The 25,559-nt window shown below is 51.0% G+C and overlaps 1 protein-coding gene across 1 annotated transcript; it reads right to left on the bottom strand.

Moving 5' to 3' along the window:
• Nucleotides 1-286: 286 nt before the first annotated feature.
• SERINC2 (serine incorporator 2) lies at nucleotides 287-24,750 on the bottom strand. The gene is made up of 11 exons (XM_053576764.1): nucleotides 24,584-24,750; nucleotides 12,817-12,978; nucleotides 10,270-10,457; nucleotides 9,752-9,831; nucleotides 9,270-9,407; nucleotides 8,456-8,625; nucleotides 6,882-6,972; nucleotides 6,426-6,561; nucleotides 2,480-2,689; nucleotides 690-857; nucleotides 287-642 (listed from the first exon to the last, which is right to left on the bottom strand). The coding sequence occupies exons 1-10, from the start codon at nucleotides 24,620-24,622 to the stop codon at nucleotides 722-724; spliced, it is 1,350 nt and encodes a 449-aa protein (XP_053432739.1). The 5' UTR covers nucleotides 24,623-24,750; the 3' UTR covers nucleotides 287-642; nucleotides 690-721.
• Between the last annotated feature and the right edge of the window lie 809 nt (nucleotides 24,751-25,559).

The raw sequence follows: 25,559 nt of genomic DNA, 5'->3' as shown, positions 1-25,559 counted from the left end.
AAAGTGCAGAGGGTGGCAAGGACTCCTTGAGGCAGGTCAGAAGTCTAGGGCAGCTCAGGGCAGGCACTCCCTTTTCTAACCCTTAGACTCACTCCCTCTTTCCAAAGCCCTGGTCTGCCCCTCCTCCAGGCTCTCCAGCACCCAAGCCCCTCTGTCTGGCCTCTGAGGCCCCTCCTGGCCTGGCCCCAATGTATCATCTCCCTCAGCCCTGACATTCCATTCACAAATCACACACTGGCTCAGATGTGATGGAGCCCATGCTGAAGATGAGGGCACCAGACAGAGGGGAGATACACACATCAGTTTATTAGGCTAAGTCTCAGAGACTCAGCAAGGCACAGAGTCTGGGGGTAGGAGGGGCAGGCGCCCATGGGCATAGCCAGGAGTGCTCGGGCAGCAGCACCCATCATGGTGAGTACCCCACTCCATGCCCTGCTCTGAGCAGCTCTCTCCCACAGGGCCCCTCTCCTATGGGCCTGAGTTCTCTCAAGTGGCCGTGTATGGGCAATGGGACAAGGGAAAGGAGGGACAGCTCCATGGGGAGGGGATCCTCAGACCCTGAAGGCACTAAGACTGGAGCAGCCCAGGGCAGTCGCAAGTCCTGGAGGTGGGGAGGGACGAGGTGGGCAGGTTGTCGCTGAGCTCCAGGCACCGGCACCAGGCACCAGGCACCAGGAGGCACCAGGCACCAGGAGGCACCAGGCAGGCTGTAGGGGTTATCTCAGTTGAAGTCGCGGTTGGGCAGGAGGAGAGGAGCCACCAGGGTCCACAGGTAAAGGAGCAGCCCTGCCCAGCTGGCACAGATCTTCACCCACACGGCCGTCCACGTGCTGATCATCTTCCAGGACTCACCAGGTCTGGAACATACCACCGTCCCCATGAACCCTGTCCTGGCACCTGACCTTATGACCCCAAGTGTGATCCCTGACGTCAACTCTAGCTCTTACCCTATAACTCTAGTCCCGACTTCTGACATTTTCTAACACTCAGCCTTATGGCCTGGACATAGCTCTGGACCTTGGACCTGAACTCAATTCCAATCTTTTTTTTTTGAGAGTCTCACTTTGTTGCCCTCGGTAGAGTACCATGGCGTCACAGCTCACAGCAACCTCCAGCTCTTGGGTTTAGGGGATTCTCTTGCCTCAGGCTCCCAAGTAGCTGGGACTACAGGTGCCTGCCACAATGCCCGGCTATTTTTTTGTTGCAGTTTTGACCGGCCCATGTTTGAACCCGCCACCCTCGGTATATGGGCTAGGTGCCCTACTCACTAAGCCACAGGTGCCGCCCCTCAGTTCCAATCTTGAACCTTGTCCTAGACCATAAAATTGTGACTTGGGGGCGGCACCTGTGGCTCAGTGAGTAGGGCTCCAAGCCCATATACCGAGGGTGATGCGTTTAAACCCGGCCCCAGCCAAACTGCAACAAAAAATAGCTGGGCATTGTGGTGGGCGCCTGTGGTCCCAGCTACTGGGGAGGCTGAGGCAAGAGAATCGCATAAGCCCAGGAGCTGGAGGTTGCTGTGAGCTGTGATGGCATAGTACTCTACCAAGGGCAATAAAGTGCGACTCTGTCTCTACAAAAAAAATTTTTTCAAAAAATTAAAAAAAAAAAAGTAACTTGGTCTCTAACCTTGTGATCCTAATTCTGTGACCTCCCTCCTAGCCTCTGACCTTGGGACTCTGTAGCTCCTGACCTTAGTCCTGACCTCTACTTTTGATCTTGTGACCCACGTGTGGCCGCTGACCTTGGTATTACCTTGATCTGAGTTCCTTGATCTTGCTACTTTTTGGCTTTCTGGCCTCCCATCCCCAATTTTTTTTTTTTTTTTTGTAGAGACAGAGTCTCACTTTATGGCCCTCAGAAGAGTGCCGTGGCATCACACAGCTCACAGCAACCTCCAGCTCCTGGGCTTAAGCGATTCTCTTGCCTCAGCCTCCTGAGTAGCTGGGACTACAGGCGCCCGCCACAACGCCCGGCTATTTTTTTTTTTGTTGTTGCAGTTTGGCCGGGGCTGGGTTTGAACCCGCCACCCTCGGCATATGGGGCCGGCGCCCTACTCACTGAGCCACAGGCGCCGCCCCCCATCCCCAATTTTAAACAAATGACCAGATCCATTGACTCTAAGTGGTCCCAATCCCAGCCCTAGACCTTACTACTCCACACCCTAATCCTAACCCTCCATCCATGACTCCCAAATCTGACCCCATGATGGACTCTGATTCATCAATCCAATCAGTCCTGCACAGGCCCACCACCTCCTCCTGTGAGTCCCACCTGTCAGTCCCCAGAGAAGGTGCCAGGAGCTGAGCAGCCTAAGGCACTGACAGAAGAGTAGGGGTAGAAAGGGGCAATCTCCATGAGGGTCCAGACACCCCCACCCCAAGCCTTGAACAGGTATCGGGTAGCCCCAGTGAGGGGCCAGGGGACAGGAGACATATGGCACCCAGGCCCCACCCATGCCCCTCCAGGCTGCACGCACTTGTACCAGCCGGTGAGTGTCATCATGATGTGCAGGGAGGCCAGCACCAGGCAGAAGTGGAAGAAGGAGTAGCTATAGGTGACACCATCCTGCTCGTTGTCGAAGGCTCGGCCCTCGCAGGCCACCTGCTGCTGCTGCTGTTCCAGGGTGGGAGGACACTCCTCCGTCTGCATCAGGTTGTTCACCTGCTGGTGGTCTGAGGAGCGCACACTGCAGGGGAGGGATGGAAGCGAGCAAATGGACAGCCACAGCAGTGGTCATGACACTGGACACAGATGGCCCCCGAGTCTCAAAGGCCAGTGAGCTGTGGCTGGACTCTGGACCCAGGGGTTAACAAACTGCCTTGACTCTCAAAGCTACCCCCACCCCCAGACCCACCCTGTGCAACCTCGAGCAAGCCATTTAACCTCTCTGAGCCTCTGACTCCTGTCTGTCAAATCAGGGATGACGGCACCTCCCTGGTAGGGGTGCTGGGAGTATTAAATGGAATAATGATGTACAGCCCCCAGCACTGTGCCTGGCAGAATATAAACTAAATAAACAGTTTCTAGATTATAATTGTTCCTCTACCATCTCCATAAACATTGAGTACCTTGTACTACAAAGCACTATACGAGACGCTGCCCTCATTAATAATGTTAATAATTAAAGTGCTCATTTGCTATTAATTCTAAGTTTTCCTTTTATTAGTCTTAGGGAATTCGTTTTACCAACTGCTTCCCCTTCTTCATATTCACACTAAAAAAAAAAACAATAATAGTAAAGATGGCACATTGTTGCTTTTCTTTAATTTTTCTTTTTCAGGGATACATTCTGAGAAAATGTTGCTTTTTTTTTTTTTTTTGAGACAGAGTTTCACTATGTCGCCCTCCATAGAGTGCCTTGGCCTCACAGCTCACAGCAACCTCTAACTCCTGGGCTTAAGTGATTCTCTTGCCTCAGCCTCCCAAGTAGCTGGGACTATAGGTGCGTGCCACAACGCCTGGTTATTTTTTTGTTGCAGTTGTCATTATTGTTTAGCTAGCCTGGGCTGGGTTTGAACCCGTGAGCCTTGGTGCATGTGGCTGGCACGGTAACCACTGTGCTTCGGGTGCAGAGCCTTTTTTCTTTTCTTTTTCCTTTTTTTTTTTTTTGACACAGAGTCTCATTTTGTCACCCTCAGTAGAGTGCCGTGGCATCACAGCAGACAGCAACCTCAAATTATTGGGCTAAAGTGATTCTCTAGCCTCAGCCTTCCAAGTAGCTGGGACTACAGGCACCTGCCACAACGCCCGGCTATTTTTAGAGATAAGGTCTCACTCTTGTTCAGGCTGGTCTCGAACCTGTGAGCTCGATCCACTCACCTCAGCCTCCCAGAGTACTAGGATTACAGGTGTTAGCCATGGCACCTGGCAAAAACATTGCTTTCCTAAGCTGTGGTCTTGATGTTTTTAACAAGACTTAATAGTTTGAGACACAACATTTTGAAAAACCAACTCATATTTTGGAAAAAAAAGAAGAGCAGGATTCCAGCCTTACCCCAGCAAATTGAGACCTTTCCCTTTGCTGAGCTTCAGTTGACCCTAATGGTCAACTATCACGTGGCTACAAATGCATGTGAGTCCAGATCTGAGCCAGCAGAGCCACCTTGGGCTCCCAAAAGTGCTACCCAGAGACTTCCAATCAAGGAGGTCTGAGGCACAGCTGTGCAGAGTCAGGGTGGGGTGGGACAGAAACCTGGGGCCAGGAAAAGAATGCCAAGTTCCTCTGCCTCTGCAAGCTCAGAGCCTCCTCCCAAGTCTCAGTTTCCCCATCTATAAAGTGGGGGTAATTTGGGCCTTTCCAGGTTGAAAAGGAATCAAATGTGACAAAAAAAAAAGATGTTTATGAACTATCCAGACAACCTGGAGAAAATGTTTTGAAAAAGGCCAAGAGGGCGGCGCCTGTGGCTCAAGGAGTAGGGCGCCGGTCCCATATGCCGGAGGTGGCAGGTTCAAACCCAGCCCCGGCCAAAAACCAAAAAAACGAAAAAGAAAAAGGCCAAGAATTTGGCACCCAGAATATGTTTTGAGAAGCCTCTGGAGGCTGAGGCAAGAGGATTGCTGGAACCCAGAAGTTTGAGGTTCCTGTGAGCTATGAGTCACAGCACTCTACCCAGGGCAATAGAGTGAGACTCTGTCTCAAAAAAAGAAAAGAAAACAAAGAGGCCAGGCTCGGGCAGCGCCTGTGGCTCAGTGGGTAGGATGCCAGCCCCATATACCAAGGGTGGTGGGTTTAAACCCAGCCCTGGCCAAACAACAACAAAAAAATAGCAGGGCGTTGTGGTGGGCGCCTGTAGTCCCAGATACTCAGCAGGATGAGGCAAGAGAATCGCCTAAGGCCAAGGAGTTGGAGGTTGCTGTGAGCTGTGTGACGCCATGGGTGATAAAGTGAGACTCTGTCTGTACAAAAAAAAAAAAAAAAGGAAGAGAGGCCAGGCTCTGTGCCTGTAGCTCAGTGGCTAGGGTGCCAGCCACATACACCAGAGTTGACAGGTTCAAATCCAGCCCAGGCCTATCAAACAACAATGACAACTACAACCAAAAAATAGCCCGACGTGTGGCAGGCGCCTGTAGTCCCAGCTCTTGGGAGGCTGAGGCAAGAGAATCGCTTAAGCCTAAGAGTTTGAGGTTGCTATAAGCTGTGACACCAAGGCACTCTACCCAGGGTGACATAGTGAGAGACTCTGTCTCAAAAAAAAAAAAAAAGAAAAGAAAAGAAAGAGGCCAAAACCAAACCAAATGTGAAACAGCCATAAAATGTTCCAGCCTGGGCCCTGTGGGCAGGTGCTGCTCATGCGTGGGCTGGATGGACAGAACAGAGGGGCAGAGCCAGTCTTCCCTCAGGAGAACACAGGTCTGAGCACAGGAAAGTGGCACTTGGGAAAATGCCGGGCCACAGGGAGGCAGACTCTGAGTCTGCCAGATTCAGTGTAAACAGTAATTAAACCTAACATCATGATCTAGTGACTCACACAAACTCACAGCCACCCACACCCACGCCTACCTAGTTGCACACATGTTCACAGTCATTTGCAATAATATCCAACATTTATTTGGCACCTACCTGTCAAGTTCCTTTCTAAGCATTTTAAACATACTCATTCATCGATAACCCTTCAACAATCCAACGTGGGAGGAACTATTTTTATCCCTATTTTATAGATAAGAAAATTGAGGCACAGAGAGGTTACTTGCCAGAGATCATACACATAGTAAATAACAGTGCTGGGCTCAAACACAGGCTACAGTGTCCACACAAGTAAGCACCAGCTAAGATGCACCTTTGAAAAAAGCTGCCTTCAGCATGAGCTCAGGATAGAGGGTGGGGTCACAGCTACCTCCATCACATTGCAGGCTTCCTCTTATTAGGCTCAGAAAGGTTAAGCCACTTATCCACAAGCTGGTGAGAAAGAACCCAAACCCACGGGCCCCAGTCCAGGCTCCTTCCTTGACCCCACAACTGCCTGTACCCCACAAAGCTGGAAACAAGATGGCCCAGAGTGCAGGAAAGGGCCCTGAGCGAACAGGCAGCCTCTGATGCCCACTCACACCGTGCCCTCTCAGGGGCTCAGCTTCCCTATCCACACCACACAAGGGCTGGACATGCTGTTTACTAAGGACACCTTCCAGCTTGGCACACTGGCTCCCATCGCCTCCCCTCACGTCCGCTCTGGGCACTGTCAGGAGCCTCCCCAGAGTCTACCAGGGGTCCTCAAACTTTTTAAACAGGGGGCCAGTTCATCACTGTCCCTCAGACCGTTGGAGGGCCGGACTATAGTTAAAAAAAAACAACTATGAACAAATTCCTATGCACACTGCACATATCTTATCTTGAAGTAAAAAAACAAAGCGGGAACAAATATAATCACACCACCTCATGTGGCCCGCGGGCTGTAGTTTGAGGACCCCTGGAGACCCTGCCATACCTGATGAAGAGGGTGCACAGGAAGAAGATGACGAGCCCCACAATGCTTGGGGCGTCCCACCACTGGGTCTCATAGTCCTTAGGGCCTGCCGTTTGGTTGCTGAGCACGGTGGGCAGGTGGGGGTTGCATTTCTGGTCTGGGGATGGAGAACAGTCACCCTTAGCCCATACAGGCAGGTTCTGGGTAGCCTGGTAGCCCTGGGGATGGCCAGAGAGCTGACCCAAATGGATGGACAGATACACACCCGTCCACATCCCAGCAACAGAGCGCCTAGCAGACAAAATGCCCAAGAGGCAACTCTGGAAACAGATGGTTCTCCCACCTCCCAAGAGGACTGAGTCTCTGACTGGGATGGAGCTGGAAAGTCCTGGCACCTGTGAGGGTGCCCAGCCCCTGGGTGGGTCAATGCTGACCCAAGAACAAATCCAGGCATCCTTGAGCCTGGGCTGAACTCACCAGGGATGCTGGATAGGGCCAACCAGGTGACAAACATGGTGTAGAGTGTGATGACGGAGGCCTGCAGCAGGCCTGAGTTGGGTTGGGCATCCTGGCAAGAGCAGTTCATCAGTAAGACCCCTGCCCAGCCCAGAGATGCCACACTCCCACCCAGCCCACCCACACCAACCAGGGAACCTCAGAAACCACCCCCTACTGCAGAGACATCCCACCCCACCCCACTTTGGAAAACACACCAGGCAGAACACCCACCATACACCCCACATTCCCCAAAGTAGAGTCCTACATCTTCTTTCTCTTAGCACCCCTCAGATTACCAGGCTTTCTCCCCTGCTGAAAACGCTTCAAGGGCGTCTCAGCACATGCTGAATTAAAGCCTCTCTGGGCTACCCCCGCCTTCATCTCTACCTGCTGCCCTGCCACACCCTCCCTGCTGATGAGCAGCCTCCTCTCCATCCGCAGAACCTGCCAGGCCCTCTCCTACCTCAGGGCCTTTGCACTTGCTGTGCCCTCTCCCTGCCATGTTCTTTCTCAGCATTCTGCACATGTAGCCCCTCCTCCGCATTTAAACAAGACCCCCCACAGGGTGCTGAGAACCCTGAGGACAGCAACCCTGCCCCTGCCAGCCCACCCACCTTTTAGCACACACTCACTTTTCCACATAGCACTTACTACCCGAAATGACTTCATCCAGCCTCCTATGTGCCCTTCTCACCCTCACCACACATGCACTTAAATTACTAATCTAAAGCATGTGATTAACAGCACAGGCTCAAAGTCAGCCTGCCTGGGTTCAAATCCCAGCTCCACCGCTTACTAGTCTTGTGACCTTGGCGAGGCCTCTTTCTTTCTCTAAGCCTCGGGTTCCTAATGTGTAAAGTGGGAATGATGATGGTGTGAGGACCAACTGTAGATAGAAGTCAACTGTTTGCTAGGCTATTGTTATTATTCCTTCTCCTCTTCCTCACATTTTATCCCCAGCATCTAGAAGAGGGCCTGGTGGGCTACCTTTGAGACCCCTGGTGTGCTGAGAACCCAGACGTGAAGTACCGTTGGGTTCACAAAGTGGTCCAGTGATACTTTCTGAGAACAATTACTTCAGGAGCCCCCACCCATTATTCCAGATGGTCTGAGACTGGGAACTGTGGCATTACACCTTCCAACACCATCTCTTGAGTTGTCTAGGAGTTCTCACTCAGTGATTGTCTCTAATACGTTCTCTTGATTTGCACAAAAACAAACATGACAACAATAACTATAATAATGGTTAATGATTGACGGATATTTATATGCCAGGCACGCAAGTATTCACAAACAGGACCACAATCCTAAGAACAACTTCAAATAATAAGTCTATGAATCCCACTTTTATATTTGAGGAGAGAGAAGCACTCAGAGGTTAAGGTACTTCCCCAAAGACACCCAGCACATAGATGCTAGAGCTACAACTCTAACCCAGGGAGGCTGACCTGGGAGCCTACACACTTAGCCCCTGCCCCAGGACTCAGGTCCCCACAAGAAGTCCCACCCACCCAGGGGTCGGGCCCCAGGTCGGGGGAGACAGACATGCTCACCTGGACCTTGGGCAGGACAGCGATGATGGACACGCAGAAACAGAGGACAAGGTTGAGGCTGATGAAGACCTTGCCCTCATGACAGGTGCCAGGCTGGGTGTAGTAGATGAACAGCAGCACTACGGCCGCAACCGACAGGGAGTAGAAGAGGAAGGTAAAGAAGAAGAGGCCTGCGGGGAAAAGCACCGAGAGGGTCAGGGCAGGAGGCACAGAGACCCCTGTTCCCTTAGGGGGGCTCACCAGGCAGCCCTCCCCATCTCTGGACCTCAGCTTCCTCATCTGAGGGATGACATCAGCGTTTCTCACCAACACCTTTGTGAACTGTTGCTCCACCCTGGCCTGAAATGATTGGCTTGCTAAACTAAGGAAACGGTAACAATGGCTGTAATGAACACAGACGGTCTGGCAGCAGGTGAGCTGTAACAGGTACACCCTGGCCTGCCGAAGACCTGGTGTCTACTCCAGGGCAAGTTGAGGGAGTGTGAAAATCCACGTGAACAGCACCCACGTGAGCCTTCCTTCTGGGTATATTCGGAAGAATGAAAGAGACACAGGGACTCCCTCTGCCACCAGGTATCCAAGACCAGGTGTCACTTGAGCTAGAGCTGGGCACCATGGAATGGGCCTCACACACTGTGAGCTGTGCCTGGTCTACCCTGCAGAGACCCCCTCCAAGGCTGTTCTGAGTCAGCTATGCTCTGATCCCCCTGAAGTTATCCCTCAGGCCCTCCAGCTTTTATCCAGTTTCAGAGACTCCCTCATTCCTCAGGCAGCCCCACCTGCCCAGGTTTGAGTCCCTGTGGGAGGCACCGACCTCCGTACCAGGCGCGGGAGTCACGTTCCTCAGCCTTGCCAAGCCATTGCTGGTTCCAGGAGTGGGCGAAGTCAATGAGTAGAATCAGCTGGATGAGGATGAAGAGGAAGGAGCCCACGACGCCGAAGTAGAACCAGACTTGTGGGGAGAGAGGAGTGAGGCAGGAGGTCTGGCCATGGGAGAACAGCTGGGAAGTCGGGGTCAGGCACACTCCCCGTGCTCTCCCTGTCACTCACACGGACTCCCCCAGGAAATGCAAGTGCCTTAAGAGATAGTTGCCCTAGCACATAGATGTGCACAGGGTGGCAGGGTGTGAGTTAGGTCCCCACCCCCACCCCCTGAGCTGCCCAGTGTTGGCAAGGACCCAGCCAGTTGTCTGGGGTCTGTGTGCCGGGGCAAACAGCAGCCCCACCACAATCCTCAGGCCTGAGGGCCACCTGCCTCCATACTACCCCCCCAGCCATCCCCCCAAGCCCGCCTACTCTCGGGAAAGGAGCCATCAGGGATGTAGAAGGCACCCACGGTGATGCCCACGAGGATCAGGAACTTGAAGAACCAAAATCTACGGTGGGAGGACAGGGGAAGGGACATGGAGTGAGCAGGGGCAGGGAGCAGGAAACCAGACCAGCCCTGGCCCCGGAACCGCCCCCCCCCCACAAAGAGCTGACACTGGGAGAGGGGAGGATGGACTTTTGATGGTCTGGTGGGCACAGAAAGTCTGTTCTCGCTCTAGAAAAAGGCAGAGGGAAGGAACCAGGGTGAAGGTGATCTCTCAAGTTCCAGCCACTACTGTGTCACTAAAGCGCTGGGTGGCCTTAGGCGGAGCTTCATTCCCTCATGCAAGAAATGGTTGGATGACGGGCTCTTCTCTGTGCTGCCCCGTCCTGGCTCCAGGGGCTCCTGAGTCTGAGGTGGGGTCTGGAGACCCCTGGAGACTGACAGAGGAGGGGTAAAGCTGCTGGAGGAGGGGCCCAGGGTGCAGGCAGGGACCTGCCCTCACCCATTCTGGATGGTGGCCCTGGGGTCCTGGCTGCTGCGCACGCAGATCATGAACAGGGTGAAGAGGAAAAAGAAGGCTGCCGTGGCGAAGCACATGCGGTAGACGGCACGGTAGCCAAGCAGGGAACCACAGTCAATGTGGCCCTGCAGGACAGGGGTCCCAGTCCCCTCATCACACACCCAGGGCAGCTGTGGAGACAGAAGGAATGGCTTGAAAGCTCCACCCCTTTATAAACTGATCCTGACTCCGCCAAGGCCGGCCAAGGAGTAGGTTTACCCAGCAGGGGTGAGGTCAGGCAGGCCATCTCCTCTCCACTTCCCCTCCCACCCCTGTGGGAATAAAGCACTGTGTCTGAGTTCCCTGAGACTAGTGTGCCGTTATACCTGTCACTATCTCTTTACTTCCCTGTTATCATCCCCCAGCCTCAGGAACACACTGCACCCTCTAAAGCAGGGTTTCCTGAAGTGAGCTCCACCCACCGTGCACCACCTACATCAGAACCATCTGAGATGCTTGGGGAACACAGATGTGGAGGCCCCTCTCCTATGGAACAGATTCTCTGAGGTCCTTCCAAGTCGGCTCTCCTCTGATCCCTGAAGTCTGCTAATTTGCACTTCTACAAACTCCCCAGGGATCTGCACCTTAACACACACCAAAATGTGAGACCCACTGGCCTACATGTCCCCCGGGTCTGTGCCAGGCTATGAAATGCAAAGATGGAAGGAAGAGTCAGGAGCCCCAACCTGGGCTTTGGCATTAGAGGGAAGGAGAGGTTGGACTTGGTGTCTCACACTTGTAATCCCAGCACTTCGGGAGGCCGAAGCAGGATGACTTGAGGCCAGGAGTTCCAGACCAACCAGGGAAACATGGTGAGACACTGTCTCTACAAAACACTTTTTCTAAATTAGCTGGGCATGGTGGCCAGTGCCTATAGTCCCAGCTACTCGGGAGGCTGAAGCAGGAGAATTGCCTGAGCCCAGATGCTTGAGGCTGCAATAAGCTATAGTCATGCCATTGCACTCCAGCCTGGACAACGAGCAAAACCCTATCTCAAAAAAAAAAAAAAAAAGAGGGCGGCGCCTGTGGCTCAGCGGGTGGGGCTCTGGCCCCATATGCCGAGGGTGGCAGGTTCAAACCCAGCCCCGGCCAAACTGCAACAAAAAAATAGCCGGGCATTGTGGCGGGCGCCTGTAGTCCCAGGTGCTTGGGAGGCTGAGTCAAGAGAATTGCCTAAGCCCAAGGATTTGGAGGTTGCTGTGAGCTGTGTGACACCACAGCACTCTACAGAGGGTGATAAGGTGAGACTTTGTCTCTACAAAAAAAAAAAATAATAATAAAAAAAAGAAAGAAAAAATAAATAAATATAAAAAAGAGGGAGGGAGAAGAGCATCCTTAGGCTGGTGTCTAAGGGGGCAATAATAACTAATGAGGTTGTCCAAGGGACTCTACAAATGCAAATAATCTAACCTAATTGTAGCCTGGCATGGAAGCTCACACCTGAAATCCTAGCACTCTGGGAGGCTGAAACAAGTGGATCACTTGAGCTCACAGGTTGCAGACCAGCCTGAGCAAGATCAAGACCCTGCCTCTAAAAAATAGCCAGGCATTGTGGCAGGCACCTGTAGTCCCAGCTACTCAGGAGGGAGGCAAGAGAATTGCTTGAGCCTAAGAGTTTGAGGTTGCTATGAGCAATGACACCATGGCACTTTACTGAGAATGACAAAGTGAGACTCTGTCTCAAAAAAAAAAATCTAATCTAATCGTATGTACCCTCACACTAACCTAAAATTTAAAAAAGAAGGCTCGGCACTTGTAGCTCAAGCGGCTAAGGCACCAGCCACATACACCAGAGGTGGCAGGTTCGAATCCAGCCCAGGCCTGCCAAACAACAACTATAACCAAAAAGTAGCTGGGTGTTGTGGCGGGCGCCTGTAGTCCCAGCTACTTGGGAGGCTGAGGCAAGAGAATCACTTAAGCAGAGGAGTTGGAGGTTGCTGTGATCTATGACGCCACGGCACTCTACTCAGAGCAACAACTTAAGGCTGTCTTAAAAAAAAATTAAAAAAAAAAAGGGCGGCGCCTACAGCTCAGTCGGTAGGGCGCCGGCCCCATATACCAAAGGTGGCGGGTTCAAACCCAGCCCCGGCCAAACTGCAACCAAAAAATAGCCGGGCGTTGTGGCGGGCGCCTGTAGTCCCAGCTACTTGGGAGGCTGAGGCAAGAGAATCGCTTGGGCCCAGGAGTTGGAGGTTGCTGTGAGCTGGGTGAGGCCACGGCACTCTACGGAGGGCCATAAAGTGAGACTGTCTCTACAAAAAAAAAAAGATTTTCCAAAGGGATTATGGCTTCTGAGAAATAAGAATCCCCCTGTGCGTCCTCCCATTTCCAACCTCAGATCATCAGTGCACCCAAACACTCCTGCCACCTCTTCTTGATAAGCTGGAAACCCTAGCCTGGCTCCTCTAGCCAGAAGCAGCAGGGACCCCTCCCCAGAGCTGGTTCTGAGGACTGCTCCTCCACCCACTCCACCTGCCCCAGGCCACTCACCTTGTAGAGCTGACTCTCTATGCCAGGGCTTAGCATGATGATGGACACCAGCACCCCCAAGAAGAGAAAGATGGTGAAGATGACACGTGTCACGGTAGAGTTGCGGCTGGCAGGGCAGCAGCCACACAGGATGCATGGGGCAGAGCCACAGAGGCATGACGCCTACAGGAGGACAGAAGGTGGCCTGTTACTCTCTGCCGCTCCCTTCCCCCACCCAAGCACGCAGCACCTACTACTCGCCCATTCAGTGTCTCCAAATCTGTCCTGAGCTAGGCCAGAGCACACTCATTCCCAGATGTTATCCCATTTAACTTTCAAGCCAGAGGGGGAGGCTGAGGAAGTCAAGCCTGGAAGAGGTTCATTCATACACATATAGGGCCACATAGCTAGTAAGTCACAGAACCCGGATTCCAGCCTGGGTCCATCTCAAGTAGAGAGAGGAGATCAGAGTGAAAACCGAGGTCATACTGTTTCTTACTTACAAGGAGGCAGAATGGTAAAAAAAAAAATAATAATAATAATCAGAAGGGGGCAGAGCCTGTGGCTAAAGGAGTAGGGTGCCAGCTCCATATACCGGAGGTGGCAGGTTCAAACTGCCCCCGGCCAAAAAAAAAAAAAAAAAATCAGAAGGCCAGTTGTTACTGATTACCTATATGACCTTATACAACTTGTTCAACCTCTCTGAACCTGAATCCTGTCCTATAAAACAGGAGTGACAATGGTACTACTCACAGCAGTTGTGAGGAGGAAGTAGAAATCAAATTGTAACCCCCTCCAACTCCCTTTCCCTCTCCTCACTTAGTTTTTCTCCATGGGACTTACCATCACCTAATAGGCTTTATGTTACATCTTACTTATATTCGCCTTCCATTTCTAGCAGGGTGGGAATTTTTGTTTTGTTCACTTGGGTGTTCCCAGAAATTGAAACAGTGCCTGACACATAGTAGGAGCTTAGGCACCATCTGTTGCAGGAATATAATACAAAGTGTTTGGCATTGTACCAGGCACATACTAAGACCTCACAAAGCAGCAAGAAGGCCAGGTGTGGTGGCTCACACCTGTAATCCTAGCACTCTGGGAGGCTAAAGTGGGTGGATCGCCTGACCTCAGGAGTTTGCGACCAACCGGAGGAAGAGCAAGACCCAGTCTCTACTAAAAATAGAAAAATCAGCTGGGTGTTGTGGCAGGCACCTGTACTCCCAGCTACTTAGAAGGCTAAGTCAAGAGAATCACTTGAGCCCAAGAGTTTGAGGTTGCTGTGAGCTATAATGCCAAGACACTCTGGCAGAGTGAGACTCTGTCAAGAAAAGAAAGAAGATGGCAGGTAGGGGAATGAGGGAGCGGGAGAGGGGAGGAGAGAAAGCGTTGGGGGGTCACGATGTACGGCACACCTCTTGAGGGTGGGACACAATTATAAGAGAGACTTCAATGCAATCAGTATAACCTAATTCTTTGTACCCTCAATTAATTGGGAAGGAAGGAAAGAAGGAAAAAGGGAAGGGGAGGAGAGGGAAGGGAAGGGAAAGAGAAAGATCAGTTGAACAAATGGGATGGAGAGTTCCAGCTCTCAAGCTATACCAGCTTAGGGCAGCAGGTGGCGGTCTAACACTTTCCCTCTCCATAGTCCTCTGCCCCAGCTGGAATCAATGCTTCCCCTGAGCCCGTGAGCAAGCTGCAATCATTCAGGCGTCGGTGATGCCACACCATTCACAGCTGGTGCCCCCGAAAAGGAGATTCAACCCTCTAGGAGTCAAGTCCATAGCCCAGTATTTTAAGAAACAGGGCTCATATTCAGATTCTGCTGGTAAACCACCTCCTCCAAGACAGTCCCAACTCCTCACCTGAGTATTTAAGAGTCTAGAAAGCAAAAGACACACCCGCCCTCCTGCTGTTCCCGTGGGCAGGAAAGATACTAAACAAATAATTAAACATGTCATGACAAATGCTAGGAACAACATGCATCCAGGCCACATGAGTGCTAACAGGGCCTTAGGGAGGTGGTGGTCAGGCAAGCTCTCCTCGATGAAATGTCATTTTTAAGCTAAGAGCGAGGTGGGATAAGGAGGCACTGCTTGACCAAGGGGAGGAAAGAAAGTTCCAGGCAGAGGAGGGTCTGGGGCAGCCAGGAGCTGGGGCATTTGACAAACAGAAAGAAGGCCCTGTGGCCAAAGTTTTGTGAGTGGGTAGTGAATGGTGTGAGGTCAGATAGGCTGACAAGGCCAGACCACAAAGGAACTAGAAGCCAGGCACAGGAGCCTGGTTTTCATTCCAAGACCAATGGTTACCCTTAATGCTCATTAATGAAACCCTTACTTTTTTTTTTTTTTTGAGACAGAATCTCACTTTGTTGCCCCTGGTAGAGTGCTGTATCATCATAGCTCACAGCAACCTTGAACTCTTGGGCTCGAGCAATCAATCCTCTTGCTTCAGCCTCCCCAGTAGCTGGGACCATAGGCGCCAGCCCACCATGACACCTAGCTAGCTTTTCTATTTTTAGTAGAGACGAGATCTCTTGCTCAGGCTGGTTTCATCTCTTGAACTCAAGCAATCCTCTCACCTCAGCCTCCCAAAGTGCTAGGATTACAGGTGTGAGCCACCCTGCCAGGCAAAAACCAAAGAGGTTTTTTTTGGTTTTGTTTTTTGAGACAGAGTCTCTCTTTTTTTGCCCTCGATACAGTGCCATGGCATCACAGCTCACAGCAACCTCCAACTCTTGGGCTCAAGCAATCCTCTAGCCTCAGCCTCCCAAGGAGCTGGGACTACAGGCGCCCACCACAGCACCCGGCTATTTTATTTTTTAGAGACAGGGTCTTGCTCTTACTTCGGCTGGTCTCAAACTCCTGAGCTCAGGCAATCCACCCACCCACCTCGGCCTCCCAGAGTGCTAGGATTACAGGCATGGAGCCACCAAGCCCAGCCCCCAAAGATTTTTTTTTTTGAGACAAAGTCTCACTATGTCACCCTTGGTAGAGTGCCATGGTGTCTCATCTCACAGCAACCTCAAACTCTTGGGCTTAAGCGATTCTCTTGCCTCAGCCTCCCAAGTAGCTGGGACTACGGGCACCAGCCACAATGCTTGGCTATTTTTTGGTTGCAGTTCTCATTGCTGTTTAGCAGGCCCAGGCCAGGCTCAAACCCACCAGCCTCCATGTACATGGCTGGCACCCTACTCACTGAGCTATGGGCGCTGAGCCCCAAAGATTTTAAATAAAGAAAAATACCGTCCAGGCATAGTTTTTCACACATAATCCAAGCTACTCAGGAGGCTGAGGCTTGAGCCCAGGAGTTTAAGGCTGCAATGAGCTATGATTGTGTCACTACACTCCAACCTGGGTGACAGAAGTGAGACCCTGAGGAGTAGGAGGAGGAAGGAGGGGGGAGGAGGAGGAGGAGAAGAAGAAGGTGGCGGGGTGTGGCACAGTGGCTCACACCTGTGACCCTAGCACTCTGGGAGGCCCAGGCAGGTGGATTGCCTGACCTCACAAGTTTGAGACCAGCCTGAGCCAGAGTGAGACCCCCCCATCTCTAAAAATACCCGGGCATTGTGGTGGGTGCCTGTAGTTGCAGCTACTTGGAAGGTGGAGGCAAGAGAATCGCTTAAGCCCAAGAGTTTGTGAGCTATGACACCATGGTTTTCTACCAAGGACGACAAAGTGAGACTCTGCCTCAAAAAAAAAAAAAAAAAAGAAGAAGAAGAAAACTAAAATAGGCACAAATCTTTAGTTTTGTGAGCTTATTAGAATCCCAGGAAAATTTATCTTTCACGTATGAATAGGAAAAAAAAAAAGAATCCCAAGGAAGTGCAAATAACCTAAAGGACCAATACCTGGGGTCAGACGGCACCCCATTCATTCCACAGAATGTTACAGAGGCAGAAGTCATGGGCTAATTCTCATGATGCAGTGGGAAAGGCCAAGGCAGCCTAGAGAACTACTCCGGTAGTGAGATACAGTCACTCACCACTTCTCTCAGATGCACTCAGGGGAAAGGCGGCAACACTAACAGGGCCTAAATCTTAGCCCCAGGCTCTCAGAACGGAGAACTTGGAATTTAAGAAAACTTGAGTCTTAAAGCTGTAAGGTTCCTTGGCATTCAGCCAACCCAATCTCTTTCCAAGAAAGAATCACTCAGAAAGCAGCCGGCCATCCACCCCTGCTTGTGTACTACTAATGACATGAGCTCACTACCTCTCACAGCAAGCCAGACAGCCCTGGAGCTGAGAGTGGCCTGGCATACCATCAGCAGGCTTTCCCACGCTCTCCTGGTTGTCCCTAGAGCCAGCCAGGGACAGAAGTTTTTAGAATCACTCCTGGGGCAGCAGGTGGGTAGGGGAGAGAGCTGAGGGCTAGAGTCACAGTTTAAAACACACTGGCCTTGGCTTGGCGACCACAGCACAGCGGTTACGGTGCCAGCCACATACACCAAGGCTGGTGGGTTTGAGCCCGGCCGGGGCCAGCTAAACAACAGTGACAACTGCAACAAAAAATAGCCGGATGTTGTGGCGAGCACCTGTAGTCCCAGCTACTTAGGAGGCTGAGGCAAGAGAATCGCTTTGATCCCCAAGAGTTTGAGGGCTCTGTGAGCTATAACGCCACAGCACTGTACCAACGGCCACAAAGTGAGACTCTGTCTCAAAAAAAAACCACTGGCCTGCCCAGCTCAGAGGCTCATGCCTATAATCCTAACAGCCTGGGAGGCCGAGGAGGGTGGTGGGCACTTATAGTCCCAGCTACTTGGGAGGCTGAGGCAAGAGAATCACGTTGATCCCCAAGAGTTTGAGGGCTCTGTGAGCTATAACGCCACAGCACTGTACCAACGGCCACAAAGTGAGACTGTCTCAAAAAAAAAAAAAAGAAAAGAAAGAAAAAGGCCAGTTGCAGTGGCTCACGCCTGAAATATTAGCACTCTGGGAGGCCAAGGCAGGTGAATTGCTTAAGATCACAAGTTTGAGACCAGCCTGAGCAAAAAGTGAGACCCTATCACTACTAAAAATAGAAAAACTGAGGCAAGAGGATCGCTTAAGCCCAAGTTGGAGGTTGCTGTGAGCTATGATGCTACGCACTCTACCACTCTACCCAGAGTGACAGCTGGAGACTCTTGTCTCAAAAAAAGAAAAAAACAAACAAAAAAACACTGGCCCTCCACTTCTGGATCTACACCCAAAAGAACTGAAAGAGACTCAAACAGATATTTACATACTCAGGTTCACAGCACCATTGTTCCCAGAAGCAGCCAGAAGGTAAAAACAAGCCAAGCAAGCAAATGTTCACTGATGGCTGAATGGATAAACAAAATGTGGCATATACATACAATGGAATATTATTCCCCCTTAAAAAGAAAGGCAATTCTGACACAACATAACATAGATGAGCCCTGAGGACATTATGCTAAGTGAAATAACCCAGACACAGAAGGACAAACTTTGCATGACTTCACTTATAGGAGGTACCCAGAGTTGTCAATTTCACAGAGAAAAAAAAGGTAGAATTCTGCTTGGGAGGCTGAGGCAAGAGAATCCCGTAAGCCCAAGAGTTAGAGGTTGCTGTGAGCCGTGTGACGCCACGGCACTCTACCCGAGGGCAGTATAGTGAGACTCTGTCTCTACAAAAAAAAAAAAAAAAAAGGTAGAATGGTGGTTACCAGGGGCTGGGAGTTCCTAATTAATGGGAGTTTCAGTCTCAGAAAATGAAGGTGTTCTGGAGATGGATGGTGGTGATGTTGCACAACAATGTAAATGTGCACACTTTAAAATGGCTAAAATGGCCAGGGCCGTGGTTCACACCTACAATCCTAGCACTCTGAGAGGTCCGAGGCAGGTGGATCACCTGAATTCAGTTCAAGAACAGCCTGAGCAAGAGCAAGACCCTGTCTCTACCAAAAATAGAAAAACTAGTCGGGCTTTGTTGCTGCATCTGTAGTCCCAGCTACTTGGGAGGCTGAGACAACATGATCACTTGAGCCCAGGAGTTTGAGGTTGCTGTGAGCTATAATGCCACAGAGTGAGACTGTTTTAAAAAAAGAAAAAAGCCACTTAGAGATCTAAAAATAAACCTGCTATTCGATCCTACAATTCCTTTATTAGGTACATATCCAGAAGACCAAAAATCACATTATAACAAAGATATTTGTACCAGAATATTTATTGTAGCCCAATTCATAATTGCTAAATCATGGAAGAAGCCCAAGTGCCCATCAACCCACGAATGGATTAATAAATTGTGGTATATGTATACTGTAGAATATTATGCAGCCTTAAAGAAAGATGGAGACTTTACCTCTTTCATGTTTACATGGATGGAGCTGGAACATATTCTTCTTAGTAAAGTATCTCAAGAATGGAAGAAAAAGTATCCAATGTACTCAGCCCTACTATGAAACTAATTTATAGTTTTCATATGAAAGCTATAACCCAATTATAACCTAAGAATATGGGGAAAGAGGAAAGAGAGGGGTGGGTAGGGGGAAGATGGGTGGAGGGAGGGTAATTGGTGGGACCACACCTACAGTGCATCTTACAAGGGTACATGTGAAACTTATTAAATGTAGAATATAAATGTCTTAACACAATAACTAAGAAAATGCCAGGAAGGCTATGTTAACCAGTGTGATGAAAATATGTCAAATTGTATATAAAACCAGTGTATGGTGCCCCATGATTGCATTAATGTACACAGCTATGATTTAATGATAAAAAAGCTAAAATGGTACATTTTATGTTATGCATATTTCACCAAATAATAAAAAGGGAAGGAGTAGGGAAGTTTTCAAGGAAGAGTAGGAAGTCAGCTTAGATAAAGAGGGGAGAAAGGCACTCCCAGCAAAGGGAATGACACAAGCAAAGCTACAGGGGACACTGCGTGTGGGTCACTACAAAAGTTTTGAGACTAACTGTGTTATGCTCCATTATTTCACATTCAAGAAATATAATGAGCAGTGTCCTTTCTGATTCACTCATGCCAGTTTTAGCTTGCTCGGTGTATCAGTGTTGCTGGGAGAGCTTCACTTGTTTCTGTCCGGATTTTATACTTCTTGATTTTTGTGCATCTCAAAACTTTTAGAATGACCCCCATATTTTCAAGGTGGCTGAAAGGGTGAGAGAAGCTAGAGAGCTAATGGAAGTGGTGACCAAAATCCCGGTAGGCCAAGCCAGGGAATCTGAACTTTAACCTGAAAGTTGTAGAAAATAATTGCGAAAGAAGAGGAATGACATCACCTTGGCCATAAAATAGACGACAGATCAGGGGGGGTGTGCAGTAACTTCCGGAGAAGGAGAGAGTTGGGGCTGTTTTCAGTAACCCAGATGAACGCTGATTCAAGAAAGGAAGACAGATTCTAGAGTTATCATTGTCTGTCCTTGCCAAGGCTATTTACTCCTGACAGTGCCACTCATTTGGGATCAATATCATTAGGGTTATATTTGTTAGACCTCCATTTTTAATATATGTGTCTCCTAAAATAAAATCCAATTTCCTTGAAGACTTTTAAAAAAGTGCTAAATGGTAAATTTTATGTTATGTGTATTTTGTCACAATTCTAAAACAAAAACTAAAAAAGTCCAGGCATGGTGGGCTATAATCCTAGCACTTTGGGAGGCCAAAATAGGAGGATCACTTGAGGCCAGGAATTTGAGACCAGCATGAGCAACACAGTGAGGCCCCACTTCTACAAAAATTTAAAATTTAGGCTGGCACCTATAGTTCAAGGAGTAGGGCGCCGGCCCCATATACAGGAGGTGGTGGGTTCAAACCCGGCCCTGGCCAAAAACTGCAAAAAAAAGAATATAAAAATTTTAAATTTATGGGCGGCGCCTGTGGCTCAGTGAGTAGGGCGCCAGCCCCATATGCCGAGGGTGGCGGGTTCAAACCCAGCCCCGGCCAAACTGCAACCAAAAAAAATAGCTGGGCGTTGTGGCGGGCGCCTGTAGTCCCAGCTGCTCGGGAGGCTGAGGCAAGAGAATCGCGTAAGCCCAAGAGTTAAGAGGTTGCTGTGAGTCATGTGACGCCACGGCACTCTACCCGAGGGCGGTACAGTGAGACTCTGTCTCTACAAAAAAAAAAAAAATTTTAAATTTAGTCAGCCATAGTGGCATGCACCAGTAGTCCTAGCTACCTGGGAAGCTAGGAGAATTGCTGAAACTTAGGTGTTTGAGGTTGCAGTGATAATGTCACTGTACTCTAGTTTGGGAAACAGAGCGAGACCCTGTCTTCATAAAAAAAAAAAAAAAAACCTGCTATAGCAAGAATGCATCTTGCAGTCTTCATGAACTACTCCGAAACTGGCTGAACTAATCAAAACACAGGAGAGAAGAGTTGAGCTGGAAACTTCTCAAGGCACATTTACTTGGCCCATACAGTGCCAAGAATGGAGATCCTGCTACTGCCTCTACTACCAATTTGTAATCTGACCTTTGGCAAGTCTGTTGGCCCCTCCCTGGGACTCAGTTTTCTCATCTCTGAAATGGACTCCTAGGGCAGGACAGTAAAGTTGCTCAGAATCCAGGCTCTACAGCCAGTACCCCGGGCTTTGCCAGTTTCACCACTTCCTCGCACATGGTCTTGAGCAATGCACCACACTGGGGTGTCCATGGAGCGGCCACTGTACACCAACGTTGCATTAAATATGTAGATGTGAGGGCAGGTGTGGTGTAATCCTAGCACTCTGGGAGGCTGAGGCAGGAAGATCCCTTGAACTCAGGAGTTCAAACCAGCCTGAGCAACAGTGAAACCCCATATATACTAAAAAGTAGAAAAATTAGTGGGCGCCTCCAGTCCCAGCTACTCAAGGAGGCTGAGGCAGGAGGATCACTTGAACCCAGGAGTTTGAGGTTGCTGTGAGCTAGGATGATGCCACAGCACTCTAGCTTGGGGAAGCAGAGTAGGATTCTGTCTCTAAATAAAATAAAATAAAATAAAATAAATAAAATAAATGTAATCCTCATGACATGCTAAGTGACAGAAACCATTGTTCTCTCCACTTTACAAACAAGAAGAGGGGCAAAGTAACTTCCCCATTCCACAGTCACGCAGATGAGATGAGGCCAAACCAGGATTCTAGTCCAATCATTCTGACCCAAAGGCCTTTCATACTCCCTCGCATGTAGAGAACCCACCCTAAATACTTGCTCAACGGCCAAGTCACCATGTGCTGGCTTGCTTTGTGACCCCAAACTCTGTGAGTCCTTTTTATCTCCCCATCTGGGTAGGACTCACCTTCAGTTCACTACAAATCCTGAGAGTCACAATCTGCAGATGGATCACAGCTGGGAGGGTGCAAAAGTCTCCCTACCTACACAGGTATCCAAAACATGCCTCCCAAAGATGTGTGGGGACCCCCCACTAGAACTTTCCTCCTGTGAAGCAATTTCACTGAAACAGAATGTCACTGGTGTCCAGTAGTGCCTGACTACATCACTTAATGCTGTGTGACTGTGGGGCTGTAACCTTCCCTCTCTGATCTAGTTTCCTCATCCATAAAGTGGGAATAGCATTAACTGCCCCACTGGGGACTTTGTGAGGATTAAATAAAAAGAGACAGAGATACAGAATACATATGTATGATATATAATATATAGATTATGTATTATATATATGATATAGAGATACATATGTTATATATATATACACACACACACACACACACAATATCTATAAGTGCTTACTACAATGCCAGTGCTGGGCCTGCACCACTGATGGAGAGCTCTATGCCATGAATGCTGGGCCTATAGTAAGATCACAGTAAATGTTGGCCATTGTTAGTATAATTATCTGTAAAATGGTATAATGATGTTACAGGGCTGGCAGGAGAACCAAAGAGATGGAATGGGTGAGGGATTCAAGACAGCATCTGGCTCAGTAAATGTCAGAAGTCAGAACCCCAAAGGGAGGGGATTAAAGGAAGGGGAAAGAAGGTCCCTTGTGGATATTAGATACTCACTAAGTTACCTCCCAATTCTACCCTGGGCCACCCTGTCCCTCAGGCGACCAGGATGTGGGGAAGGTAGCGAAGGTGTGAGCAGAAGCTTGGACCAGCCATCAGATTTTGATCAGTCAGCTAACCTCTCAAGGCCACAGTTTTCTCATCTGTTAACTGAGAGGCTTGCCTGGGCTCAGCACTGCAGGATTCTATGACTCAGAGCCCAGCACTTCACTTTGTATTATCTCCAAATGGAATTCTCCATCCACCTTTCCTCCACAATAACCACAGCTCCCACAGTAAGCGCTCACTAAATGCCAAGAGCTGTGCTACATGCCTTATCCCATTTAATCTTTCCAACAGCATTAGAAGGGAGGCACTGTCATTGTCCTCAACTTACAGAAAGGGGGACCAAGTCACAGAGGTTTCTCAACATCTTCCACCCCCAGGCTAGCCCAGCATAACTTGCGCCCCACCAGGTGCAACCAGATGGAAATCTAGTCAACTGCAAAGAATCTCTCCCTCCCTCACCAGCAAGCAAAAACCCTTCCTGAGAGACCCAGCCCAAACCTTGAATTCACCAGGCTGGGAGGGATTTCAGGCCCCAGTTTAATTCCTCCTCTTACACACTCTTCACTGATGGGAAATGGGGCCCGGAGGGGACAAGAGACGTATCCAGGGACTCACTATACAGCCTGTCTGTGCTGATGTCATTTTCAGAAAATGGCTGTGAAGGAGCTCTGTACATCCCAGCTCTCGCCCCACGCCCCCTCCTGACACACTCACAAATCAGGGACAAAGGAAAGCAAGTTCTGAGAGTCAGCAGCCACTGGAGTCCCCTTTCCCTCTCGGTGCCTCTTTGTGTGGGGCCAGAGGGGGAGGGGGCCGCCTGCCTGAACCTCGGATTTAATGAGAGGAAGAGGGAAGGGAGAGGGGCCTGGGAGAGGGAAAGAAGGGGCCTCTCGGCCGGGTCTGGCTGCAGTCACAGAGCAGTCCGGCGCCCCCCGCCCACCAAGTCTCCAACCCAAGTGACCAAGCTCTCCCACCCCGCCCCGCCCCACCCCCAACCTCCCTCAGTTGCTGGTTTCCCAGTCCGAAGTTTAGCACAGTGGTCGGTGACGACCCTCGCTCGAGGGTGGCCGAGCAAGTCCGGGGCCTCCTCCCCACCCGCCCCTCGCCACCTCCGCTCCGGGGGTCGCTGGGGAAGTAAGTGCTCAGGAGTTGGCGCAGGCCAGACTGAAGGCGGCACAGACAGGGACACGGAGAGACTGAGGGATGGATAGACAGACAGACGGACAAAGACAGTCGGACAACCAACAGACACAGACAATTACAAATGGACAAACTGAGCCGGACGGAGAGGCACAGGCAGACTGACGGGCAGACCGCCCGAGGGTCAGAGAAGGGCACTCGGCAGGGCACCGGGACCTGGCAGACCACACAAAGAGTCAGAGCTCCCGGGAGGGAGACAGGCGCACCCGAGGACCTCCCCAAGTTGGGCTGGGGTGGGGGCCGCCGCGCCCCCCCAGTCCCGGGCTCCAGACCTCAGTGTCCCCAAGTTTCGGGAGGGGCGCCCGTGTAGGGCACTCCCCACCCGGCCCCGCGCGCCACCCTCCCCCGCCGTAACCCGAGCCGCGGACACCCCTGCCCCGCGCCCGCCGGCCGGGATCGGGTGAAGGGAAGCTGGACTCGGGGTCGCCAAGGAGAGGGGCTCCAAGGGCGAGGAGCCGGCCCAGAAAGACAAGTTTCAAGGCAGGAAAAAGAAGAAACTATTTAAAGGAAGAAGATAAGTAAAAAGTGCGGGGCGGCAGCTGGCGCGGGCGGCGCGCAGCGGGGCGCCGGGGTCGGGACTCACGCAGCTGAGCAGGGAGCAGGCTCCCAGGCAGGCCCCCATGGCGGCGGCTCGGGGCGCGGGGCGCGGGCGCGGGCCTGGGGATCCGGGTGCCGGGCCTGGCCCCGCCCGGCCTCGGCCCCGCCCCGGCCCCGCCCCACCTGCCGAAGCCGCTCGACGCTTTCCGGAGGCGCTCGGGTCCTCCGCGGACTCACCTGGGGCAGGTGCGCGGGGCGGGACCACAGGGGAAGGCGGCTGCTGCGGGATTCCCACCGCCGCTCAGCCCCGCAACCGGACCCAACTCCGGTCCAGACGCATATCCTGCTCCAAAGCGAACGTTTAGAAATAGACCTAGGTTTGGGTCCCAGCGAGGCCACTGTGTGACTCAGGACACGGTCACCCCAGAAGCCAAGAGGGGTCACAGTTGACTCCTCAGTGCTTGGCACAAAACCTCTGCTCCATTCGAATGATGAATGATTGGGTAAAAACCATCGGGACAGTCTCTTCACTATGGGCCTCTGTAAAGTCAGGCTACATCCCTCATAGAACTATGACAACACATAGATGCTCAACAAATGTGAGCCCCTATCCCGCTGTTGCTTTTAAGACCACAACCTCACACTCTTTAACCGCCCTCTCTCCCTCCACCCGTTCTTCAAACCTCTCTGACCCCTAGTGGCCCGTCCTGCAGCCAGCCCTGCCAGGTAACTCTTCACTCCTAGGGACGTCCAAACCCTGGTCCCTAGCGGAAGTCAGAAGTGAGTAGGTCACATTCAGGGCAGATCGCCCCCCCAGTGGGGGGGTATGTGTGTGAAACCCAGAAGCAGGGCTCTGTAATTACTTTCCACTCAACCTCCAGCCCTTTCTTCAGCCACCTCTTCATGCCTCACAGCTAGCCCCAGGGCCACAGATCCGGCCTGACTGCATCCTTGGGTGATTCACAGGGCGCCAGGCTTACCCATTAGTTGTGCCAGGACTGTTCCACAAACTCCTCCACACT

Source organism: Nycticebus coucang, chromosome 22, assembly GCF_027406575.1.
Source record: "Nycticebus coucang isolate mNycCou1 chromosome 22, mNycCou1.pri, whole genome shotgun sequence".
In the NCBI taxonomy this organism is placed as follows: Eukaryota; Metazoa; Chordata; class Mammalia; order Primates; family Lorisidae; genus Nycticebus; species Nycticebus coucang.
This window is presented reverse-complemented; position numbering and strand designations above follow the sequence as displayed.